The 22,730-nt window shown below is 43.9% G+C and overlaps 1 protein-coding gene across 3 annotated transcripts in view; it reads right to left on the bottom strand.

Annotated features, from left to right (window-relative positions):
- Nucleotides 1-22,730, bottom strand: part of LOC140210827 (MICOS complex subunit mic25-like) — a 753,869-nt gene that overhangs the window by 715,568 nt on the left and 15,571 nt on the right. For all 3 annotated transcript variants that reach the window (XM_072280091.1, XM_072280093.1, XM_072280092.1), the window contains exons 2-3: nt 17,846-17,921; nt 3,673-3,739 (exon numbers count right to left, since the gene is read on the bottom strand). In XM_072280091.1, the coding sequence (XP_072136192.1) occupies nt 3,673-3,739; nt 17,846-17,921 (143 nt within the window). The remainder of the gene's footprint in view (nt 1-3,672; nt 3,740-17,845; nt 17,922-22,730) is intronic.

Here is a 22,730-nt window from a genome sequence, read left to right as displayed (position 1 = left end):
GATCATAATCCACACTCTCTAAACCAGGCAGCATCCTGGTAAATCTCCTCTGTATCCTTTCCAATGCTTCCACGTGCTTCCTATAGTGAGGCGCCCAGAACTGGACACACTACTCCAAGTGTGGCCTAACCAGAGTTTTACAGAGCTGCATCATTACCTCGCGACTCTTAAACTCTATCCCTCGACTTATGAAAGCTAACACCCCATAAGCTTTCTTAACTACCCTATCTACCTGTGAGGCAACTTTCAGGGATCTGTGGATATGTATCCCCAGATCCCTCTGCTCCTCCACACTACCAAGTATCCTGCCATTTACTTTGTACTCTGCCTTGGAGTTTGTCCTTCCACAGTGTACCACCTCACACTTCTCCAGGTTGAACTCCATCTGCCACTTCTCAGCCCACTTCTGCATCCTATCAATGTGTCTCTGCCAACTTCAACAATGCTCTACACTATCTATAACACAACCAACCTTTATATCATCTGCAAACTTGCCAACCCACCCTTCTACCCCCACATCCAGGTCGTTAATAAAAATCACGAAAAGTAGAGGTCCCAGATCCGATCCTTGTGGGACACCACTAGTCACAACCCTCCAATCCGAATGTACTCCCTCCAACACGACCCTCTGCCTTCTGCAGGCAAGCCAATTCTGAATCCACCTGGCCAAACTCCCTGGATCCCATGCTTTCTGACTTTCTGAATAAGCCTACCGTGAGGAACCTTGTCAAATGCCTTACTAAAATCCATGTAGATCACATCCACTACACTACCCTCATCTATATACCTGGTCACCTCCTCAAAGAACTCTATCAGGCTTGTTAGACACGATCTGCCCTTCGCAAAGCCATGCTGACTGTTCCTGATCAGACCATGATTCTCTAAATGCCCATAGATCCCATCTCTGAGAATCTTTTCCAACAGCTTTGCCACCACAGACTTAAGGCTCACTGGTCCATAATTACCCAGACTATCCCTACTACTATCACAACAAAAAATATAAGAAAGACTGAAAATACAGACCCTGACACTTAAACACAACAAAATTTAACCTGGATTTTAACAACCCTTCATTTACAATGAAGAAGCTGAGGTCAAGAGGGTTGAAAGCTTCAAGTTGTTGTCAAGGGGGATCTTTAACTTCCCTAATATGAACTGAATCTTCTGAATGCAAGAGGTTTAGATGGGGCAGAATTTGTTGGGTGCATCCAAGAGGATTTTTTAATTCAATATGTAATAGTCCAACAAGAGCAGAGGCTGTACTGGAGCTAGTGTTGGTTAATGAGCCTGGGCAGGCAACCAGTGAGCAGGTGGGTGAGCAGTCAGGGAACAGTGACCACAACTCCTTAAGTTTTAAGATAGCTATAGATAGGATAAATATGGACTTTGCAGGAGAGTATTAATTGGAGCAGGGCAATTTACAAGAGCATTTGGTAGAAACTAGGGAGAGTTCAATTGGGAACTGTTTTTGCACAAGTCCGCACCCGACACCTGGAGGGTATGCAAGGACCAGCTGCAGGACAGATACGTTCCAGTCAGAAAGAAGGACAAAGATGGCAAGGTAAGAGAACCTTGGATGTTGAGAGAGATGATGAATTCACTCAAGAAGAAGGGGGAAAAGTATATAAAGCTCAGGAAGTTAGAATCAAACAGAGCCCTTGAGGATTTTGAAGAATGCAAGCCAGAAGGTGCTACGAAAAGTCCTTGACAAGTAAGATGAAAGAGAATCCCAAAGCTTTCTACACATATATACTAGGAACAGTGTATGACCACTCAACAATAAAGGGAAGAATATCTGCTTGGATACAAAGGATGTGGTCCTTAATGAGTACTTTACATCACTGTTTATCAAGGAGAAGGATGTGGACGACAGGGACGTTAACGCCAAGTAAATTAATACGCTAGGGCATTTTGAGGTAGAGGAGGAATTTGTGTTGGGTGCCTTAAAGAGCATTAAGGTGGACAAGTCCCCAGGGCCTGCAGAAATATACCCCAGGTTATTGAGAGAGACAAGTGAGGAGATTGGTGGGGTCTTAACCAATATCTTTGTGCCCTCTCTAGCCACAGGTGAGGTGTCCAGAAGACTGGCAAGTAGCTTATGTTGTTCTATTTTTCCAAAAGGGGGCTAGGGATACTCCTGGAAACTATAAACTAGTGAGTCTTAGGTCAGTGGTAGGGAAATTACTGGAGAGAATTACTCGGAATAGGATTCATGAACATTTAGTAAAACCATAGCCTAATTAGGAAGTGCCAGCAAGGCTTTGTGTGGGACAAGTCCTATCTTCCAAATTTGATTGACTTCGTTGATGAGGCGACAAGGGTGATTGATTAACGTAGAACTTAGATTTTAGAAAGGTGCATGACAAGGTCTCTCATGGAGGGCTCATCCAGAAGATTAAGATGCATGGGATCAATGGTGAATTGCCTGCTTCTGTTCAGAACTGGTTTGCTGATACAGGGCAGAAGATGGTGGTCGAAGGGATCTATGCTGGGACCTCTGCTGTTTGTGATGTATATAAATGACCTAGATGAAAATGTAGATGGTGCGTTAATAAGTTTGCAGATGATTATAAGAATGGTGGTGTTGTGGATAGCATAGATGACTAGCAAAGAATACAGAGGAATATACTGTAGATCAGTTTGCAGATATAGGTGGAGAAATGGCAGATGGAGTTTATCCTGGCCAAATATTACGTGTTGCACCTTGGAAGGTCAAATGTAAAGAGACAGTACAATTTTAAGGGTAAGATCATTAACAACGTTGATGAGCAGAAGTCATTGGGGTCCAAGTTCATAGCTCCCTGAAAGTGACTACTCAGGTTGATAAGGTAGTTATGAAGGCATATCACATGCTTGCCTTTACTAGACGAGGCATTGAGTTTAAAAGTCAGGAAGTTATGTTGCAGCTTTATAAGTCTCTAATTAGGCCTCATCTGGAGTATTGCAAACAGTTCTGGTCAGCCCATTACATGAAGGATGTCGAAGCTTTGGGGAAAGTGCAGGAGAGGTTACCAGGACACTGTCTGGATTAGAAAGCAAGTGCTATAATGAAAGGTTAGACAAACTTGGATTATTTTCTCTGGAGTAGTGGAATCTGAGAGAAGATCCCATAGGGGGTTATAAGATTATGAGAGGCAAAGACAGATAGAGTCAGAGAGTATTTTTTTCCCAGGGTTGAACTGTCTAATACCAGACGGCATGCATGTAAGGTGAGAGGGAGTAATTTTAAAGGCGATGTGAGGGACAAGTTTTTTTAAACAGAGTGGTGGGTGCCTGGAATGTGCTGCCTGGGGTGGTGGTAGAGGCAGATACATTTGGGGCATTTCAGAAAGTCTTACATAGGCACATGGATATGATGAAAATGGAAGGACATGGACATTGTGTAAGCAGACGGGATTGGTTTAGTTGGCCATTTGATTACTAACTTATTTGGTTTGGCACAACGCTGTGGGCCACAGGGCCTGTTCCTGTGCAGTACTGTTCTAAGTTCTATGTTATATGTTATGTTCCCCATTATGATGAATAAGATTTCTGCCTGAATACATCCATTAATCTGCCATGCTGTTCATGAGTAATACAACAGGAATGTAACACCAGGAAGTCCTCCTGGGTCAATTTAAAGCAATACAATATTCCACAAAGATCATTTCAGCAAAAATACAAAAATCTTACCTCTGGTACAGTTCCTCTTTAGTACTAGAACTCAGTGCCATGTTACCTTCCCATCGTGCAGCAGTCCCTAAGATATGAAGAAGACAGTAACTAATCTCAGTAATGACTTATGATTTTCAAATTAAATTCAAGTTCATATCACAAAACCTAGAAAGCATTTTGAACCCAAGTATCTGTCCAAGTACTCTTGCTTTGTAATAATATTTCAGAATTTCAGATTAAAAAATACAAATTTAATTTTTTACACCACCCTTTTTTAACTCTCTTGCTATTAGGGTGGCATGGTAGTGTAGGGGTTAATGCAATGTATTACAATGCCAGCTGTAAGGCTGGGGTTCAATTCCTGTCTCATTGTTACCATCAGGGAGGAGGTACAGAAGCCTGAAGACACTCGTTTAATGATATAGGACCAGCTTCTTTCCCACTGCCATCTGATTTCTGAACGGACATTGAACCCATGAATACTACCTCACTACTTTTTAATTTCTCTTTTTACACTACTTATTTAAAACTATTTTATATGTCTATTACATACATGCTTAATGTAATTCATGTTTTTCTCTATTATTATCTATTGCATTGTACTGCTGCCACAAAGGCAACAAATTTCATGACATATGCTGGTGATATTAAACCTGACTCTGATTGTTTGTAAAGAGTTTGTATGTTCATCTCGTGACCATGTAGGTTTCTTCTGGGTGCTCCAAATTCCTCTCACATTCCAAATATATATGGGTGAGAGTTAGTAAGCTGTGGGCACGCTATGTTGGTGCTGGAGGCATGCCGACACTTACAGGTTAATGCTGATTTGATTTGACGCAAACAATGCATTTCACTGTACGTTTCGAGTTTATATAACAAATAAAGTGAATCTAATTTATAATATTACTCCTCCCTACTGATATGACTCAGATACATGGAGTAATTTAATTATCAATGAAAAGGCAGCAATGGGAGGAATAAAATGTTTACATTCAAAGCCAATCTCCCTCTTCTGTTTTCAATAATTGTAGTTAGTGGAATTAATCTACTATCAATAGGTAAAATCTCGTAAAGTTCAAAGCTCAAAGTAAATTTATTATCAAAGTACACTTATGTGACATTCATTTTCTAATAGAACAAAGAAATACAATACTCAAATGAAAAAAACTACACACAGACCAACAAGCAACCAAAGTGCAAAAGATGACAAACTGTGCAAATACAAAATAATAAGTAGATAGATAGCTAACTATGTGTAGATGATAAATAATACTGAGAATATGAGTTGTAGAGTCATTAAAAGGGAGTCCATAGGTTGTGGAATCAGTTCAGTGTTAAGGTGGTTCAGGAGCCTGATGGTTGAGGGGTAATAATTGTTCCTGAACCTGATGGTGAGGGACCCAAGGCTCAGTGGTTGAGAGGGCTTTGCTTGTGGTAGTCTGAGCTGTGTCCATCACTTTTCCTTAGTTTCCTTAGCCTCGAGAAACTTGGCAGAAGAAAAGCAACAAGAAGGAGCCACATAGACCCAACCATTCTTAACCTTATCCACTGAATTCCTCCAGTAAAATGCTGGTTGCTCCAGGTCCTAGCATGTGGTCTCTTGTGGCTTCTGAGATGCTAACTAGAATGGCTGATCAGATTAACTACTAGGTTAAGTAAGGTTGAAGAAACTTTTAAGATTTTATTTTATTTAGAGGTGCAGCACATATAAGCCCTCCTGGTCCTTTTCAACCCCCGACAACCCCATTTTAACCATAGCCTAATCACAGGTCAATTTACAATGACCAACTAACCTACTAAGCAGTATGCTTTTGGATTGGGGAGGAAACCAGAGAAAATCCAAACATTCCACTTAGAGAACATACAAACTCCTTACAGAGGACACCAGGATTGAACTCTGAACTCCAACGCCCCTGTCTGCAATAGCATCGCACTAACCATGATGCCCCAAGATTGCATGAAGTTTTGTTTTAATAGCTCTACAGTGCATACCAGAAGGGAGCTTTTGAAAAAGTAAGTTTGCTGGGTGGGTAGTATACAAAATCAAAGACAAAACTATTTCCCTTGAAGCCATGGGCTTGAATACTTGGAATGATATTGCACAGAAGAAGGCCATTAGATCTATTATTAGCACATCAGCTCTTTGGAGTGCCATCCAATTAACTTCCCTGTCTCCTTTTTTTTCTTCCTTCAAACACTGGCAATTGGTAGGTAATTAGCTTATTATAGTCACACGTACCAAGATATTGTGAAAAGCTTTTGTTTGCATGCCAACAAGACAGATCATTCCACGCACAAGTACATCCAGGTGGTACAAAAATACAATGTAGAATATAGTGTGATAGTTACAGAGAATATGCAGTGCAGGTACACAATAAGATGCAAGGGGCCTGATGGATAGATTGAGAGATCAAGAGGTCATCTTTATCTCATAAGGGAGCTGTTCAAGAATCTTATAACAGCAGGATGGGAATTGTTCTTGTGACATATCCTCCAGATTTTGACCTGGGTGGGGGGTGTCCTTGATTCTCAAGGCAATGCAAAGGGTAAACATTGAGTCCATGGTTTTCATGATGGACCGGTCTGTATCCCAACTCTCTGCATTTTCACACAATCTTGGGCACAGAAGTTGCCATACCTCTGTCCACCACAAAAGGCAGGATCTCCCAGTAGCTACACATTTCAATTTGATTTCCCATTCTCATTCTGTCACGTCAGTCCATGGCCTCCTCTACTGCCATGATGAGGCCAAACTCAGGTTTGTGGAGCAATACCTCATATTTCTCTGGGCAGCCTCCAACTTGATGGCATGAATATCAATTTCTCAAAATACCAGTAATTTCTACCCCTCCATCCTTCTGTCATTTTTCCATTCCCCTTTCTGGTTATCCACTCACCTTTTCGCTTCTCTTCATCTGCTCATTACCTCCATCTGATTCCCCTCATCCTTCTCTTTCTTCCATGAATCACTGTCCTCTCCTACCAGATTCCTTCTTTAGCCCTTTACCTCTTCCACCTATTACCTCCCAGCTTTTTACTTCATCCCTCTCCCCCACCAACCTTTCCCCTCACCTGGTCTCACTGATCACTAGTCAGCTTGTACTCCTTCCCCTTCCACCACCTTTTTATTCTGGCCTCTGCACCCCTTCCTTTCTAGACCTGATGAAGGGTTTTGGCCCAAAACATTGATTGTTTATTCCTCCCCATAGACTTGCTGAGTTTTTCCAGCATTTTGTGTGTTATTCAAGTTGCCATCCCAAGCCATGATGCTACCTTTCTAATGTAGCCACAGTACCCCAAGGCAAGATTTCCATTATCACCACATCTTGTACACAAAAGTAGTTTTTCCACATCACCTCCAAATCCCTTGCCAGTTACTTTAAATCCGAGTCCTCCAATTACTGAGCCTTCAGCCACAGGGGCCACATCAAGCCATTAATCAAACCAATATCTTCTCTGCTCTGAGGAGTAACCTCCTACAGCTGCCCAGGAGAGGTGTTGGAGTCAGTGTGCCAGGAGCACAGTGCTACTGCATCCAAGCTGGAGTCAGTGCTGCCCCCAGCGTTTGCTCAGCAGATGACAAGCTAAACTGTGTTCAACTGCAGGCTGCTGCAACATTCATGGACTCAGGGTCTCGGACTATATTTTTATTGTGTGACTGTGTTTTATTGACATCTTGTAGCCCACTCCCATTCAGATATGTCCATACATGGCCTCCTCTACTGCCATGATGAGGCTAAACTCAGGTTGGAGGAGCAACACCTCACATACCGTCTAGGTAGTCTCCAGCCCCTTGGTATGAACATAGAATTCTCCAACTTCCAGTAATTCCCTCCCCCTCCCTTCCCCTATCCCTATGTTACTCTGTCCCCTCCCCCAGCTGCTTATCACCTCCCTCATGGTTCTGCCTCGTTCTACTACCCATTGTGTTTTCCCCTATTCTTTCTTCACTTTTCCTGCCTATCCCCTCCCTGCCTCCCCTCCCCCACCCCTTTACCTTTCCCCTTACTGGTTTTTCACCTGGAATCTACCAGCCTTCTCCTTCCCACCCTCCCCCCACCTTCTTTATAGGGCCTCTGCCCCTTCCCTCTTCAGTCCTGACGAAGGGTTCCGGCCCGAAACGTCGACCGATCTTTTCCACCGATGCTGCCCGACCTGCTGAGTTCCTCCAGCGTGTTGTGAGTGTTGTATGAGCTTGCCTTGTGTGACTGCTGGTACTATGTTTTGCCCCTTGGCCTGGAGTTAACACTGTTTCGTTTGGCTATATTCGTAGGTATTCATGTATGGTTGAATGGCAATTGAACTTGAACTGGACAAAACACTTAAAGTACCTGCTCAAATGCATTACTTAAAGAGATGGCACTTTGGAGCTCAGAAGCATTTCATTTCCCACTCAAAGACAGCTTTTCCTTCTATTGTGAGTATTCTATTCAGAACGGTAATAATGTGCAGATCAAAATCATCTTTGTGCCTCTCATCTACTTCATGGTGCAATTTCATTATCTTCTAGTCCATAACTGCTGAATTTAATTCTGTTAATACTGCACCGATTATCACCCTGTGTAATAATGACTTGCTATTCACACAGTGTCTTTTCTTCAAACTGCTTTGGAAGTGGAGCCTTTGACAAGCAGAGATAGATACATTCTTGATAACCAAGGGGTTGAAGGTAACACGGTGTGTGACGATGTGGAAATGAGGTTAAAATCAGACTACCCATGACCGTTAAAACCAACAGGTAGAAGATACAAAAGCCTGAAAACACATACCACCAAGTACAACAGCTTTTACCCCACTGTTATAAGATTATTGAACGGTCCCATAATACAATAAGGTGGCCTCTTAACCTCACAATTTACCTCATTATGGCTTTGCAAATTACTGTCTACCTGCACTTCACTTTCTCTGTAACCGTAACGCTTGATATATTTATTTTGAGATTCCGACCCAACAAGCCCACACTGTACAAATGCACCCAAGTGAACAATTAACCCACTAATCCGTACACCTTTAGAATGTAGGAGGAAACTTGAGCATTCAAAGGAGGCCCATATGGTCATGGGGAGAACATACAAACTCTTTACAGGCATCGACAGGAATTGTACCCAGGTCTCTGGCACTGTAAAGTATTACACTAACCACTACACTACAGAAGCACGCTCTATTATTGTTTTATCTGGCACTACCTCAATGAACTGCTCCAATGAAAAGATCTGTATGGATGGCATGCAAAACAAGTCTTTGTCTCTGACTAGTTGCATCACTGTCTCGTACGGAGGCACTAATGCACACAATCATAAGGGGCAGCAGAGAACTGGAGACTCAGTCAGATCCATCGTAGGCATGATTGTTGCAGCAGCCGTCATCTGAGTAGGCGTAATTAGAGTGGTGATCTTGAGCAAAGAGAGGCTTCACTCAGAGAAGCAAAGGGAAGAAAAGCTCAAGTTTTTTCATTCTCTTTAAATCTGCTCAGCTAGGGACAGTAGGGATGATAGATAGGATAGTGAAATGCTCCTCTTGTGGGATGTGGGGAGGTAGGGAGATCTTCAGTGTCCCTGACGACTACAACTCAGAGGTGCATCCAGCTGCAACTTCGAACAAACCATGTTGAGAAGTTGAAGCTGGAGCTGGATGAACTCCCGATCATTCAGGAGGCTGAAGGGGTGATAGATAGGACATTTACAGAGGTAATTACACCCAAGGTGCAGGACACAGGAAACTGGGTGACAGTCGGTAAGGGGAAAGAGGTTAAGAAGCCAGTGCAGAGTACCTCTGTGGCTATCCCCCTCAAAAATAGGTATATTACTTTGGATACTTTCGGTGGGGGGGAGGTGGTGGAATGACCTAACAGAGGAGTGTCACAGTGGTTGGGTCTCCGGCACTGAGTCTGCCTCTGAGACGCGGAAGGAAAGGGGGAGAAGAGGCATGCAGTGGTGATACGGGATTTGTTAGTTAGGGGAACGGACAAGAGGCTCAATTGTTGAGAACGAGATTCCCAGATGGTATGTTGCCTCCCAGGTGCCAGAGCCTCAGCATTCTTAATTGGGAGGGTGAACAGCCAGAAGTCACGATCCATGTAGGTACCAATGACATTGGTAGGACAAGTGACGAGGTTCTACGTAGGAAGTTTAGGGAGTTAGGCACAATGTTAAAGGGCAGGACCTCCAGAGTTGTGATCTCAGGATTGCTACCTATGCCATGTGCTCGTGAGGCCAGAACTAGGAAGGTTATACAATTTAATATGTGGCTAAAAAAACTAGTGTAGGAGGAAGGGCATAAGATTTTTGGATCACGAGGCTCTCTTCCAGGGAGGTGGGACCTGCACAGAAGGGACGGTTTGCACCTGAGCTGGAGAGGGATTAATATCCTAGCGGGAAGGTTTGTTAATGCTGCACGATGGGGTTAAACTAGAGTGGCAAGGAGATGGGAACCAGAGCGCCAGAACAATTCGAGGAGAGGTTGTGGAGGACATGTAAGACCTCAAACAAAGTTAGCAATCAAAAGATTGAGCATGGTGCAACTCGTGTCCTGAACTGCTTATATTTAAATGCAAGAAGTATCATAGGAAAGGTGGATGATAATGCTGAAGATGAGGTAGCAGGTTTACAAATAGAGGCAATGTGTAGTGAGGAGAGGCTGTTGACAAGGCAAAATTACAGTCAACAGGATGATTTGCAACGTAAAAGGTGGGCAAAATCAAAAAGGGTGAATACAGGACTTGTATGTGAATGTGCGCAGTATACGGAATAAGGTAGATGAACTTGCAGCACAGTTGCAGATTGGCAGGCATCACTGAATCACAGCTGAAAGATTATAGCTGGGAGCTTAATGTCCACGGATACACATTGTATCAAAAGGACAGGTTGGAAAGCAGAGGGGGCGGTGTTGCTTTGTTGATAAAAAATGAAATCAAATCATTAGAAAGAGGTGACATAGGGTTGAAAGGTGTTGAATCATTGTGGATAGAGCTAAGAAACTGCAACGGTGAAAAGATCCTGGTGGGAGTTGTATACAGACCGTCAAACAGTAATAAGAATGTGGCCTACAAATTACAACGAGAGACAAAAAATGCATGCCAAAAGAACAATGTTACAATAGTTATGGGGGTGGGTTTCAACATGCAGGTAGATTGGGAAAATCGGGTTGGTGCTGAATTACAAGAGGAGTAGTTTCTAGAGTGGCTACGACAAACAAGAGAAAATCTGCAGATACTGGATATCCAAGGAACGCACATAAAATGCTGGAGGAACTCAGCAGGCCAGGCAGCACCTATGGAAAAAAGTACAGTCAACATATTGGGTTGAGTCTCTTTGGCAGGCCTGGAGAAAAAAAAAAAAGATGAGGAGTAGATTTAAAAGGTGGGCGTAGGGGAAAGAGAAACACGAGGTGATAGGAGAAACCGGAAGGGGGAGGGATTAAACAAAAAGCTGGGAATTTGATTGGTGAAAGAGATACAGGGCTGGAGAAGGGGGAGTCTGATAGGAGAAGACAGAAGAGGCTTCATTCCAACACCATCAATGCTGCACTCAATCACAGCCATTTCATGCATGTCTGCTCTTACCCCATCCTCCCACCACCCTATCAAGGATAGGGTTCCTCTTGTCCTCACCTACCAACCCATCAGCTCCGTGACCAGCACATAATTCTCTGGAAATGCGGAACTTCCGCCATCTCACCACCTTCTCTGGATCCCACCACCAAGCACACCTTTCTCTGCCCCCCACCCCACTTTTTGCTTTCCACAGGGATTGCTCCCTATGCTACTCCCTTGTCCATTCATTCCTCCCCCCCGGCAAGCTGAACAAGAACTATACCCGCCCCTACGCCTCCTCCCTCACTACCATTCAGGGCCCCAAACAGTCCTTCTAGGTGAAGCAACACTTCACCTGTGAGTCTGTTGGGATCATATACTGTGCCCGATGCTCCCATTGTGGCTTCCTGTATATTGGTGAGACCTGACATAGACTGGGAGATCGCTTTGCCGCGCAGCTGATCTCCACCCACCAGGAGAAGCAAGATATCCCAGTGGCCACCCATTTTAACTCCACTTCCCATTCCGATTCCAATATGTCAATCCATGGCCTCCTCTACTGTCATGATGAGGCCACACTCAAGTTGGAGGAACAACACCTTATATTTCCTCTGGGCAGCCTCCAACATGATGGCATGGACATTTATTACTCGAACTTCTGGTAATTCCCCCTACCCCACCATTCTCTCACCTTATCTCCTTGCCTGACCATCCCCTCCCTTTGGTGCTCCATCACCCCCCCCCCAACTTTTCTTTCTTCCATGGCCTTCTATTCTCTCCTATCAGACTCACCCTTCTCCAGCCCTGTGTCTCTTTCACCAATCAACTTTCCAGCTCTTTACTTCACCCCTTCCACCTCTCGGTTTCTCCTATCACCCTGTTTTTCTCTCTCCCCTTCCCCCAACTTTTAAATCTACTCATCTTTTTTTCTCCAGTCCCGCTGAAGAGTCTCGGTCTGAAACATCGACTACTTTTTCCAATTGATGCTGCCTGGCTTGCTGAGTTCCTCCAGCGTCTTGTGTGTGTTGCTTACAGTGCCTACAAGATGGCTTTCTAGAGCAGCTCGTGGTTGAATCCACTAAAGGCTTGGATATTCTGGATTGGGTGTTGTGCAATGAAACAGGATTGATCAGAGAGCTTAAGGTAAAAGAACCCTGAGGAACAAATGATTATAAATTGATTGAATTCAACCTGAAATTTGAGAAGAAGCTAAAGTCAGATGTATCAGTATTACAGTGGAGTAAAGGAAATTACAGAGGCATGAGAGAGAAGCTGGCCAGAATTGATTGGAAAACAACACTGGCAGGGATGATGGCAGAGCAGCAATGACTAGAATTTCTGGAAGCAATTTGGAAGGCACTTGATATATACATCCCAAAGAGGAAGAAGTATTCTAAAGGAAAGATGACACAACTATACCTAACAGGAGAAGTCAAAGCCAACATAAAAGCCAAAGAGAAGGCAAAGAATGGAGCAAAAATTAGTGGGATGTTAGAGGATTGGAAAGCTTTCAAATACCAACAGAAAACAACTAAAAATGTCATTAAGGTAAAGATGGAATACGAAAGAAAGCTTGCCAATAATATTAAAGAGGATACCAAAATTTTCTTCAGGTATATAATGTGTTAAAAGAGAGGCGAGAGTGGATATTGGACTGCTGGAAAACGATGTTGGAGAGGTAGTAATGGGAGACAATGAAATGGCTGACAAACTGAATAAGTATTTTGCATCAGTCTTCACTGTAGAAGACACTAGCAAAATGGTGGAACTTCAGGGTTTCAGGGGGAATGAAGTGTGTGAGGCTACCATAACTAGAGAGAAGATTCTTGGGAAACTAAAAGTTCTGAAGGTAGATAAGTCACCTGGACCAGATGGTGTAATCCCCATGTTTCTGAAAGGTGGCTGAAGAGATTATGGAGGCATTAGCAATGATCTTCCAAGAATTACTAGATTCTAGAATTAATCCAGAAGAATGGAAAATTGCAAATGTCACTCAATCTTCAAGAAGGAAGAGAGGTAGAAGAAAGGAAACTATGGGCCAGTTAGACTGACCTCAGTGGTTGGGAAGATGTTGGAGTTGATTATTAAGGATGAGGTCTCAGGGTACTTGGGGGCACATGATAAAATAGGCCATAGACAGCATGGTTTCCTCAAGGGAAAATCTGCTGGAATTATTTGAAGAAATAACAAGCAGGATGGATAAAGGAGAATCAGTTAATGTTGTGTACTTGGAGTTTCAGAAGACCTTTGACAAGGAGCCTCACATGAGGCTGTTTAACAAGCACCAAGTCCACAGTGTTACAGGAAAGATTCTAGCCTGGATAAAGCAGTGACTGATTGGCAGGAGGCAAAGAGTGGGAACAAAGGGAGCCTTTTCTGGCTGGCTGCCAGTGACTAGTGGTGTTCCACAGGGGTCTGTGTTGAACCGATTATTTTTAGGTTATATGTCAATAATTTGGATGATGGAATTGATGGCTTTGTAGAAAAGTTTGCAGATGATATGAAGATAGGCGGAGAGGCAGGTAGTTTTGAGGAAGTAGAGAGGCTACAGAGTGACTTTGACAAATTAGGAGAATGGACAAAGAAATGGCAGATAGAATGCCATTTCAATGTCAGTCCTGCCAAAGGGTTTCGGCCCAAAACGTCAATTGTACACTTTTCGTAGATGCTGCTTGGCCTCCAGCATTTCGTATATGCTGCTTGGATTTCCAGCATCTGCAGATTTTATCTTCTTTGTAAGATGGAATACAGTGTTGGGAAGTGGATGGTTATGCACTTTGGTAGAAGAATCGAAAGGATTGACTATTTTCTAAATGGAGAGAAAATACAAAAAATTGAGGTGCAAGGGGGCTTGGGAGTCCTTGTGCAGGATTCCCTAAAGGTTAATTTGCAGGTTGAGTCTGTAGCGAGGAAGGCAAATGCAATGTTAGCATTCATTTCAACAGGACTAGAAGGGTGTAATTTTGAAACTTTATCAAGCACTAATGAGGCCTCACTTGGAGTACTGTGAGCAGATTTGGGGCCCCTATCTAGGAAAGGATGTGTCGAAACTGGAGAGGGTTCAAATGAGATTCATGAAACTGTTTCCAGGATTGAATGGCTTGTCATATGAATAGCGTTTGATGGCTCTGTGCCTGTGTTCACTGGAATTCAGAAGAATGAGGGGTGACCTCATTGAAACCTATCGAATGGTGAAACACCTTGATACAGTGAATGTGGAGAGGATGCTTCCTATGGTGGGAGAGTCTAAGATCAGAGGACACTGTCTCAGAATAGAGGGTCGTCTTTTAGCAAGGAGATGAGGAGTTTCTTTAGCCAAAGAGTGGTGAACCTGTGGAATTCATTGCCACAGGCAGCTGTGAAGGCCAAATCTTTACATATATTCAAGGCAGAGGTTAGAAGATTCTTGACTGGTCAGGGCAAGAAGGGAAATGGGGAATTTGGGCAGGAGACTGGGGCCGAGAGGAAAACTGGATCAGCCATGATGAGACGGTGGAGCAGACTTGATGGGCCAAATCACTTAGTTCTGGCCCTATATCTAATGGTCTTATGGTCTAACCCTCCCCATTATCAAGGATATCTTCAAGAAATGGGCATTCATTACTAAGGACCCTCACCACCCAGGTCACGCCCACTTCTCAGTACTACCATCAGGAAGGAGGAGACCAAAGAGCCACACTCAACATTTTAGGAGTAGTTTATTCCCCACTGTCAAGTGACTCCTGACGCTGTCTGCAGGACTTTGTCTGTTCTCCCAAATAGCCACTTGGGTTTCCTACGGGTGCTCCGGTTTCTTTCCACTGACCAAAAACAAAGGTTGGTCATTTAATTAGTCATTGTAAATTCTCCCATGATTAGGCTAGGGTTAAATCAGGGGTTGCTGGGCAGCACGGCTCAGGGGGCTAGGAGGGCCAATTCTGTGCTGTGTCTCAATAGATAAATAAATCAACCAATCAATAAATATTTCTGAACTGCCCATAAACCCAAGAATACTATCTCACTATTCCTTTTTCGCACTACTTATTATTATCGTAACTTGTATTAATTTGTTATGCTGTAGTGCTACCCCAAAACTGCAAGTTTCAAGATATATGTCAATGCCAATAAACCTGATTACGTTTCTGAAACCAGCCTTTTACTGTACCTCAATACATGTGACAATAATAAACCAATTTACCAACTTCACGGGAGAGCAGCCAGTTGCCTGTGCCTGCTCCTACTTTGTATGCTTATGTCTGGGACGGCACAGAGTAGTTAGCACAATGCTTTATAGTACAGGCGTTCTGGGCTCAATTCCCACCACTGCCTGTAAGGAGTTTGTACGTTCTCACCATGACCAAAAAGGTTTCCTCTGCTTTCATCCCACAGTCTGAAGACACACCAGTTGGTAGGCTAATTGGTCATTGTAAATTATCCCGTGATCAGGCTAGGATTAAATCAGGGATTGATGGGCGATGCAGTTTGAAGGCCAGAAGGGCCTATTGAGCTGTAACTCATTAAACAATAAAAATTTTAAAAAGATGTCAGCCCACATTGGAATCAGAAGGTTTTTCATTGTCAACCATAAGGGATATGCATACTTTCTGGATCCACACACAAGCAGCAGTATGGAAATGGTCAAAAATCACCACAGTGCCACCTTTTTAGATAAATCAAGGCTTATCCTGAATCAACCAGTCTTGCACAAATGATATACTTTTAACACTTTTAAGAGTAGGGAAATCTGTTGTACCTCCCCAACACCCTAGCTAAATATTAATCTCTCAACAAAAATTCATTAAATCAGTTGATCTTATCATTATCTCATCATTTATAGGATTGATCTGTGTGGAAGATGCAAGATTTTTCACTGTACTTTGGTACATGGCAATAATAAATCAATTTACCAATTTTGTGTCTGCTGGAGGCTCAAAATGGTCTGTCCTGGGGTTGGAGGATTGTGTACGAGTGTCGGAGGGAGCAAGAACAGGGCTTATTTAACTGGAAACAGGAGAAACTCTGCACATACTGGAAATCCAGAGCAACAGACTCGAAATACTGGAAGAACTCGGCAGGTCAGGCAACATCTATGGAAACGAACAAACCGCTGATGTTTCTAGCTGAGACCCTTCTTCAGGACTGGAAAGGAAGGGGGAAGCTGCCTGAATAAAAAGATGGAGAGGGAAGTGGGGGAAAGGAGGAAAACTAGGTGATAGATGAAGCCACAGGGGTGGGAAAGGGAAAGGGTTAGGGTTGGAGAAGAAGGAATCTGATAGGAGAGGAGAGTTGACCACAGGAGAAAGGGAAGGAGGAGGGGACACAAGGGGAAGTGATAGGCAAGCGAGAAAAGGTAAGAGGCCACAGTGGGGAATAGAGGAAGAGAGAAGGGGGAGTGAAAATTATTTTCACTGAAAAATTATTTTTACCAAAAGGAGAAATCAGTATTCAAGCAATCAGATTGTTTTACTGTTGTTCTGTTGCTTTTTGTGTTCTGTGCAGTTCTGCCAAGCATAGTGGGCATGCTAAATTGGCGCTGGAATGTGTGCTGACACTTGTGGGCTGACCCCAGTACATCCTTTGGTGTATTGGTTGCTGGCGCAAATAGCATTTCATTGTATGTTTTCATGTAAATGTGATAAATAAACTTGAATCTTGAATCTTGTTTCATAAAGTAACTGCAGCTAATTACAAGAGAAACTGCACTGCCAAAAATACTTCAACAGCTATAAAAAGCTTTGAGACAGACTGGGGTTGTAAGGGCAGGTTGTGTAAGTGCAATTTCCTACTTTATTGTATCTCAAGGCACCTGGTTTATAATGAATTATTCCATAACTATTCACATCATTATAGAGGCTATTTATGCACAACAAAAGCTCATCAAAAGAAATGCTGTGACTATGTAAGTAGCAAGTAAATGAATAAGTTATACTCAGTGGTCATTTCATGCGGTACAACTGCTTATTAATGCAAATATCTAATCAGCCAATCAACAATGTGACAGCAATTCAAGGCATAAAAGCATGCAGGCATAGTCAAGAGGTTCAGTTGTTCTTCAGACCAAATGTCAAAATGGGGAAGAAATGTGATCTTAATGACATTAACCGTGGAATAATTGTTAGTGTCAGATGGGGTGGTTTGAGTACCTCAGTAACTGTTGATCTCCTAGAATTTTCATGAACCACAGTCTCTAGAATTTATAAGGAATGGTGCAATAAACAAGGAAAAAACATCCAATTAGCGGCAGTTCTGTGGGCACAAGTGCCTTGATAATAAGAGAGGTCAGAGGAGAATGGCCAGACTGGTTCAAGCTGACAGGAGGGTGACAAATAACCTTTGGTTACAGCTATGGTGTGCAGAAGAGCATCTCCGAACACACCACATTCAAACCCTGAAATGGATAGGCTATAGCTGCAGATGATGTTGATGCATCTAACAGATGTGCCTAATAAAGCAGCCACTAAGTGTATGTGTTTAAGTGTTTGTTGTGAAGGACATCGCTATAAAGACAATCAGTCATTGTGCTTTCTTTTCATTATTGTATGTTAGATCTTTAATTTTCTGCTGAAGCAAATGCAGAGGCTTTCACGGTAATACACATTCACTCTTTATAATGACATGAAGATTATTCACATCAGTGCCACCAGCTTCTTACTGAAATCCCTCTGCCAATCTTCTACCTACCTGCAGAGATGGAGCTTGATGACTTTGACATTGGCTGGGGCAGGTCATTCAATCTTGTGATAAGGTTGTCAGAGAGCTACAAAAACACAAAAGAGTGTTAAAGCAACAATGTTCCATTCATAATACTTTCCCCAGAAACAATACAGCTATTATCATTGGAACAAAACAGACCATCTTGACTAAAGTCCAAAGTTAATATATAAACACCAATTCACCATCGATCCCACCATCTAACCATCTGCCCTCTCCTTCTCATCCTTGTTTCAAGTTCACTCTTCAAATGTCCAAGATCATTACGTTCATTCAATTATAACAGTACAGGCCCTTCAGCCCATGAGGTTCAGCCTTCTATTCTGAGGCTGTGCCCTCTGGTTCTAGACTCTGCCACTATTAGAAACATCCTCTGCACATCCACTCTATCAGGACTTTTAATATTCAGGACCAGAGCCATCAAACACTCCTAATACGTTAACTTTCTCATTCCCAGGATCATTCTCATAAACCATCTCAGGACCTTCTCAAATGTCAGCACATCTGCTCTTAGATATGGGGCCCAAAACTGCTCACAATTGTCCAACTGTGGTCTATAAAGCTTCAGCATCAAGTTGTCGAGCACCTTTGCTCCATCCACAACAGGCGGGATTTCTTGGTGACCACCCATTTTAATTCTGCACGACATTGTGGGCCACAAGATCTGTACTGTGCTGTACTGTTCTAGAGATAAGCCTTTTGCTGCTCTTAAGACCATTATATACAAGTCAGAGAGTTTGATAATATCATCCACTCTGCTCTCTAGAGAGCAAATGATTCAATCCCTGTCCTTTCATTACTTCCTCATAAATTATTTTTCCTTGCACCTATCCTTTCAGAAGCCCTTACTAGCTCTTGCTTTCATCACTCTCAAAGGCAGAGAACTCCAGATCATCATCACTCATTACATTAAAGGTTTCCCCCAGAGTGCCTTTGTATACACTGAGGTAGCCACTGTATTAGGTCCTCAAAGAGGAACATAACCTTGTTATGGTTTGGAGGCTTGTGTGCCTCAATGACTTGGAGTGCTATGTTGGCTAGAGTCAGGATTTTATGCTTTAGCTCCTGCTAGGGTCATCCATGCCAAAAAAAAAAGTCAAAGGATAGATGCCAGACTAAGAGTGGTCCACCAGTCCTCCAGGTTCGGGGATTCAGCTCAGGGCTAACAAACATGACTGGTAAAACAAAATTGTTACAGAAACAGCAATGAAGAATCCTGATGAAGGGTCTCGGCCCGAAACGCCGACCGTACCTTTTCCTAGAGATGCCGCCTGGCCTGTTGTGTTCACCAGCAACTTTGATGTGTGTTGAATGAAGAATCCTTCTACATCCGATTGTGATCGTATTCCTGAGACCCCACCCAGGACTGGCATGACTGACAGTGGTGAAAATCACGAGTAAGCTACTGACATGATGAAGGCAGCCCTGAACACTGACAGAGATGGAGGATCAGCAGTGTAATGGGCAGTATGTAAGTTTTATTCGGTACACCTGTATACAGTACCTGCTTGTTAATGCAAATATCTAATCAGCCAATCATGTGGCAGCAACAATGCATAAAAGCAGGCAGACATGGTCAAGAGGTTCAGTTGTTGTTCAGACTAAACATCAGAATGGGGAAAAAAAAATGTGATCTAAGTGACTTTGACCATGATTGTTGGTGTTTGAGTATCTCAGAAACTGCCGATCTCCTGGGATTTTCATGCACAACAATCTCTAGAGTTCACAGAGAATGGTGCAAAAAAACAAAAAAAATCCAGCAAGTGACATTTTTGTGGCTGGGTTTGAGTTGATCTCCTCAAAAAGCCGCTCAGTTTGAATGGTTGCTCTCCCCAATGCTCTCGGAGATGTTAACGAATTCTGAGATTTATGGATTCAACTGTAGTTCATATTGGCCTCTTTCAGTTCTATGTCTTTTTTGTGTTCTCATCCGTTATTTCTTGTTGCTGACTGTGAACGGTTGGGGTTTGACGTTCTTATTGCTGTTTCTCCGTGTGGGTGATCTGTTACCTTTTGCGTGAGGCAGGGGTTGGAGTTTACAAGTTTTTGTTTCTTTCTCATTTCACGGGGGGGGGTGGAATTGATGGCTTTTCTTTCAACTACTCTAGTTTTTCTGTATTTTATGGCTATCCGGAGAAGACAAATCTTGGAGTTTGAGTTCTGCATATATACTGTGCTTTGATTATAAAATGAACCTTTGAAAACACCTTGTTAATAACAGAGGTCAGAAGAGAATGCCCGGACTGATTCAAGCTGACAGGAAGGCGATATCAACTCAAATAACCACGCATTACAAAACTGGTGTGCAGTTTCCCTACAGACTCCTCTCCAGAAGTGCTTTGGGAACACCTAAAAACCACCATCCTGCAAACCTCTGAAGAAGTCCTAGGGTTTTCCACGAAGAAGAACAAGGACGGTTCGATGAAAACAACCAGGAGATCCAAGAATTGCTGGCGAAGAAGAGATCCACCCACCAGGCGCACCTTGCTCAGCCGTCTTGTTCTGATAAGAAAGCAGCCTTCCGCCTTGTATGCAGCAACCTCCAGCGCAAGTTTCGAGAGATTCAGAACGTGTGGTAGACCAACCTCGCAAAGAGAACTCAAGCTTTGCGCAAACAATGGTGACTACAGAGGGTTTTATGAAGCCCTGACAGTGGTGTACAGCCCTTCGCACCAGGTCCACAATCCCTTGCGCAGTGCAGACAGTCAGGCACTCTTCACAGACAAGGTGTCCATCCTGAACCGGTGGTTGGAACATTTCCAGACTCTCTTCAGCGCCAACCACATGGTCCAAGACTCAACAATTCATCGCATCCCATAACAGCCAGAGAAAACAGAACTGGACAAGATTCCAACCCTAGAAGAGACAGTCAAGGCCACAGAGCAGCTGAAAAGTGGCAAGGCAGCGGCAGTTGATAGAATCCCACCTGAGATTTGGAAGCATGGGGGCCCAGCGTTACACACCAAACTCCACGAGCTCTTTGTCTGCTGCTGGGAACAAGATGAACTACCACAGGACCTCCATGATGCAGTCATCATCGCCCTGTATAAGAACAAGGGGGAAAAGTCTGACTGCTCCCACAACCGGGGGATAACTCAGGTTAAATGATAACTCATTTAACCTCTCTATCACAGGAAAAGTCCTCACAAGAGTACTCCTGAACAGATTGGTGCCCATCATTGCAGAAGAACACCTCCCAGAGAGCCAGTGTGGCTACAGAGCCAACAGGAGCACTACCGACATGGTATTTGTTCTCGGGCAGCTCCAAGAGAAATGTAGGGAACAGAACAAGGGATTGTACATGATGTTTGTTGACTTTACCAAAGCGTTCGACACCATGAGCAGGGAAGGTCTGTGGCAAATCATGGGACGACTGGGATGCTCCCCAGAGTTCCTCAGCATGGTCATCCAGCTACATGAAGATCAGAGTGGCCAAGTCAGACACAACAATGACCTCTCAGAACCCTTCCCAATAGGCAACGGACTAAAGCAAGGCCGCGTCCTTGCGCCGACTCTCTTCACCATCTTCTTCAGCATGATGCTCGAAAGGGCCACAGAAGACCTTGATGACGAGGATGCTGTCTACATCCAATACCGCACCGATGGCAGCCTGTTCAACCTGAGGCGACTACAGTCTCACACCAAGACACTGGAGCAACTCATCCGAGAGCTACTCTTCACCGATGATGCTGCCTTTGTTGCCCACATAGAGACAGCTCTGCAGCATATAACATCCTGCTTTGCAGAGGCTGCTGAGCTCTTCGAACTGGGAGTCAGCTTGAAGAGGACAGAAGTTCTCCATCAGCCCGCACCTCAGGAAGATTACCACCCTCCCCACAACACCATCGGTGAGGGAGAGCTGAAGACAGTCCACCAGTTCAGCTACCTGGGGTGCACCATCTCGTCAGATGCCAAGATCGACAAAGAGATTGACAACAGACTGGTAAAGGCAAACAGCGCATTCGGCAGGCTGTACTAAAGAGTCTGAAACGAGCATCTGAAGAAAGGCACAAAGATCAGCGTGTACAGAGCTGTTGTACTGACCACCCTCCTGTACGGCTCCAAGTCGTGGGTCACCTACCGTCACCACCTACGACTCCTTGGGCATTTCCACCTGCGCTGCAACATCCTCGACATCCACTGGAGTGACCTTGTCAACAACATCGAAGTCCTCGAACAGGTGGAGGTCACCAGCATCGAGGCCATGCTGTTGAAGACGCAGCTGCGCTAGGCAGGACACGTCTCCAGGATGGAGGATCATCGCCTGCCCAAGACTGTGCTGTATGTCGAACTCTCTACTGGCCACCGTGACAGAGGGACACCGAAGAGGTACAAGGACTCTCTGAAAAAATCCCTTGGTGCTTGTCACACTGACCATCGCCAGTGGTCTAATCTAGCCTCCGATCGCGAGGCCTGGCGACATACCATTCACCAGTCTGTCTCCTCCTTCAAGAACGCACGCAGGGCTGGCATTGAGGACAAAAGGAGAAGGAGGAAGAACTGTGACACAGCAGCACCAAACCTAGAACAGAATTTCCCTTGCAGCCACTGTGGCCGGACCTGCCTGTCCTGTATTGGCCTCGTCAGCCGCCAGTGAGCCTCCAGCAGACGCAGGCATCCCCCTTCCTAAATCTTTGTTCACAAAGCCAAGCCATGAGAGACAAAACTCGTGTGCAGAAGAGCCTCTCTGAATGCACAACTCATTGAACATTAATCGATGGACTACAGTAGCTACTTTATCAGGTACAGGAGGTAGCTAATAAAGTGGCCACTGAGTGTATTTTACCTTTTACTTTAAATCTTTGTCTCCTGGTCCTTAAACTATCAGTTAATGAGGACAGGGTCGCTCCCCCTC

The sequence above is a fragment of the Mobula birostris genome, chromosome 16, assembly GCF_030028105.1.
Source record: "Mobula birostris isolate sMobBir1 chromosome 16, sMobBir1.hap1, whole genome shotgun sequence".
NCBI lineage: Eukaryota > Metazoa > Chordata > Chondrichthyes > Myliobatiformes > Myliobatidae > Mobula > Mobula birostris.
Note: the sequence above shows the minus strand (reverse complement) of the source record. Positions and strands in the feature narration are given on the sequence as shown.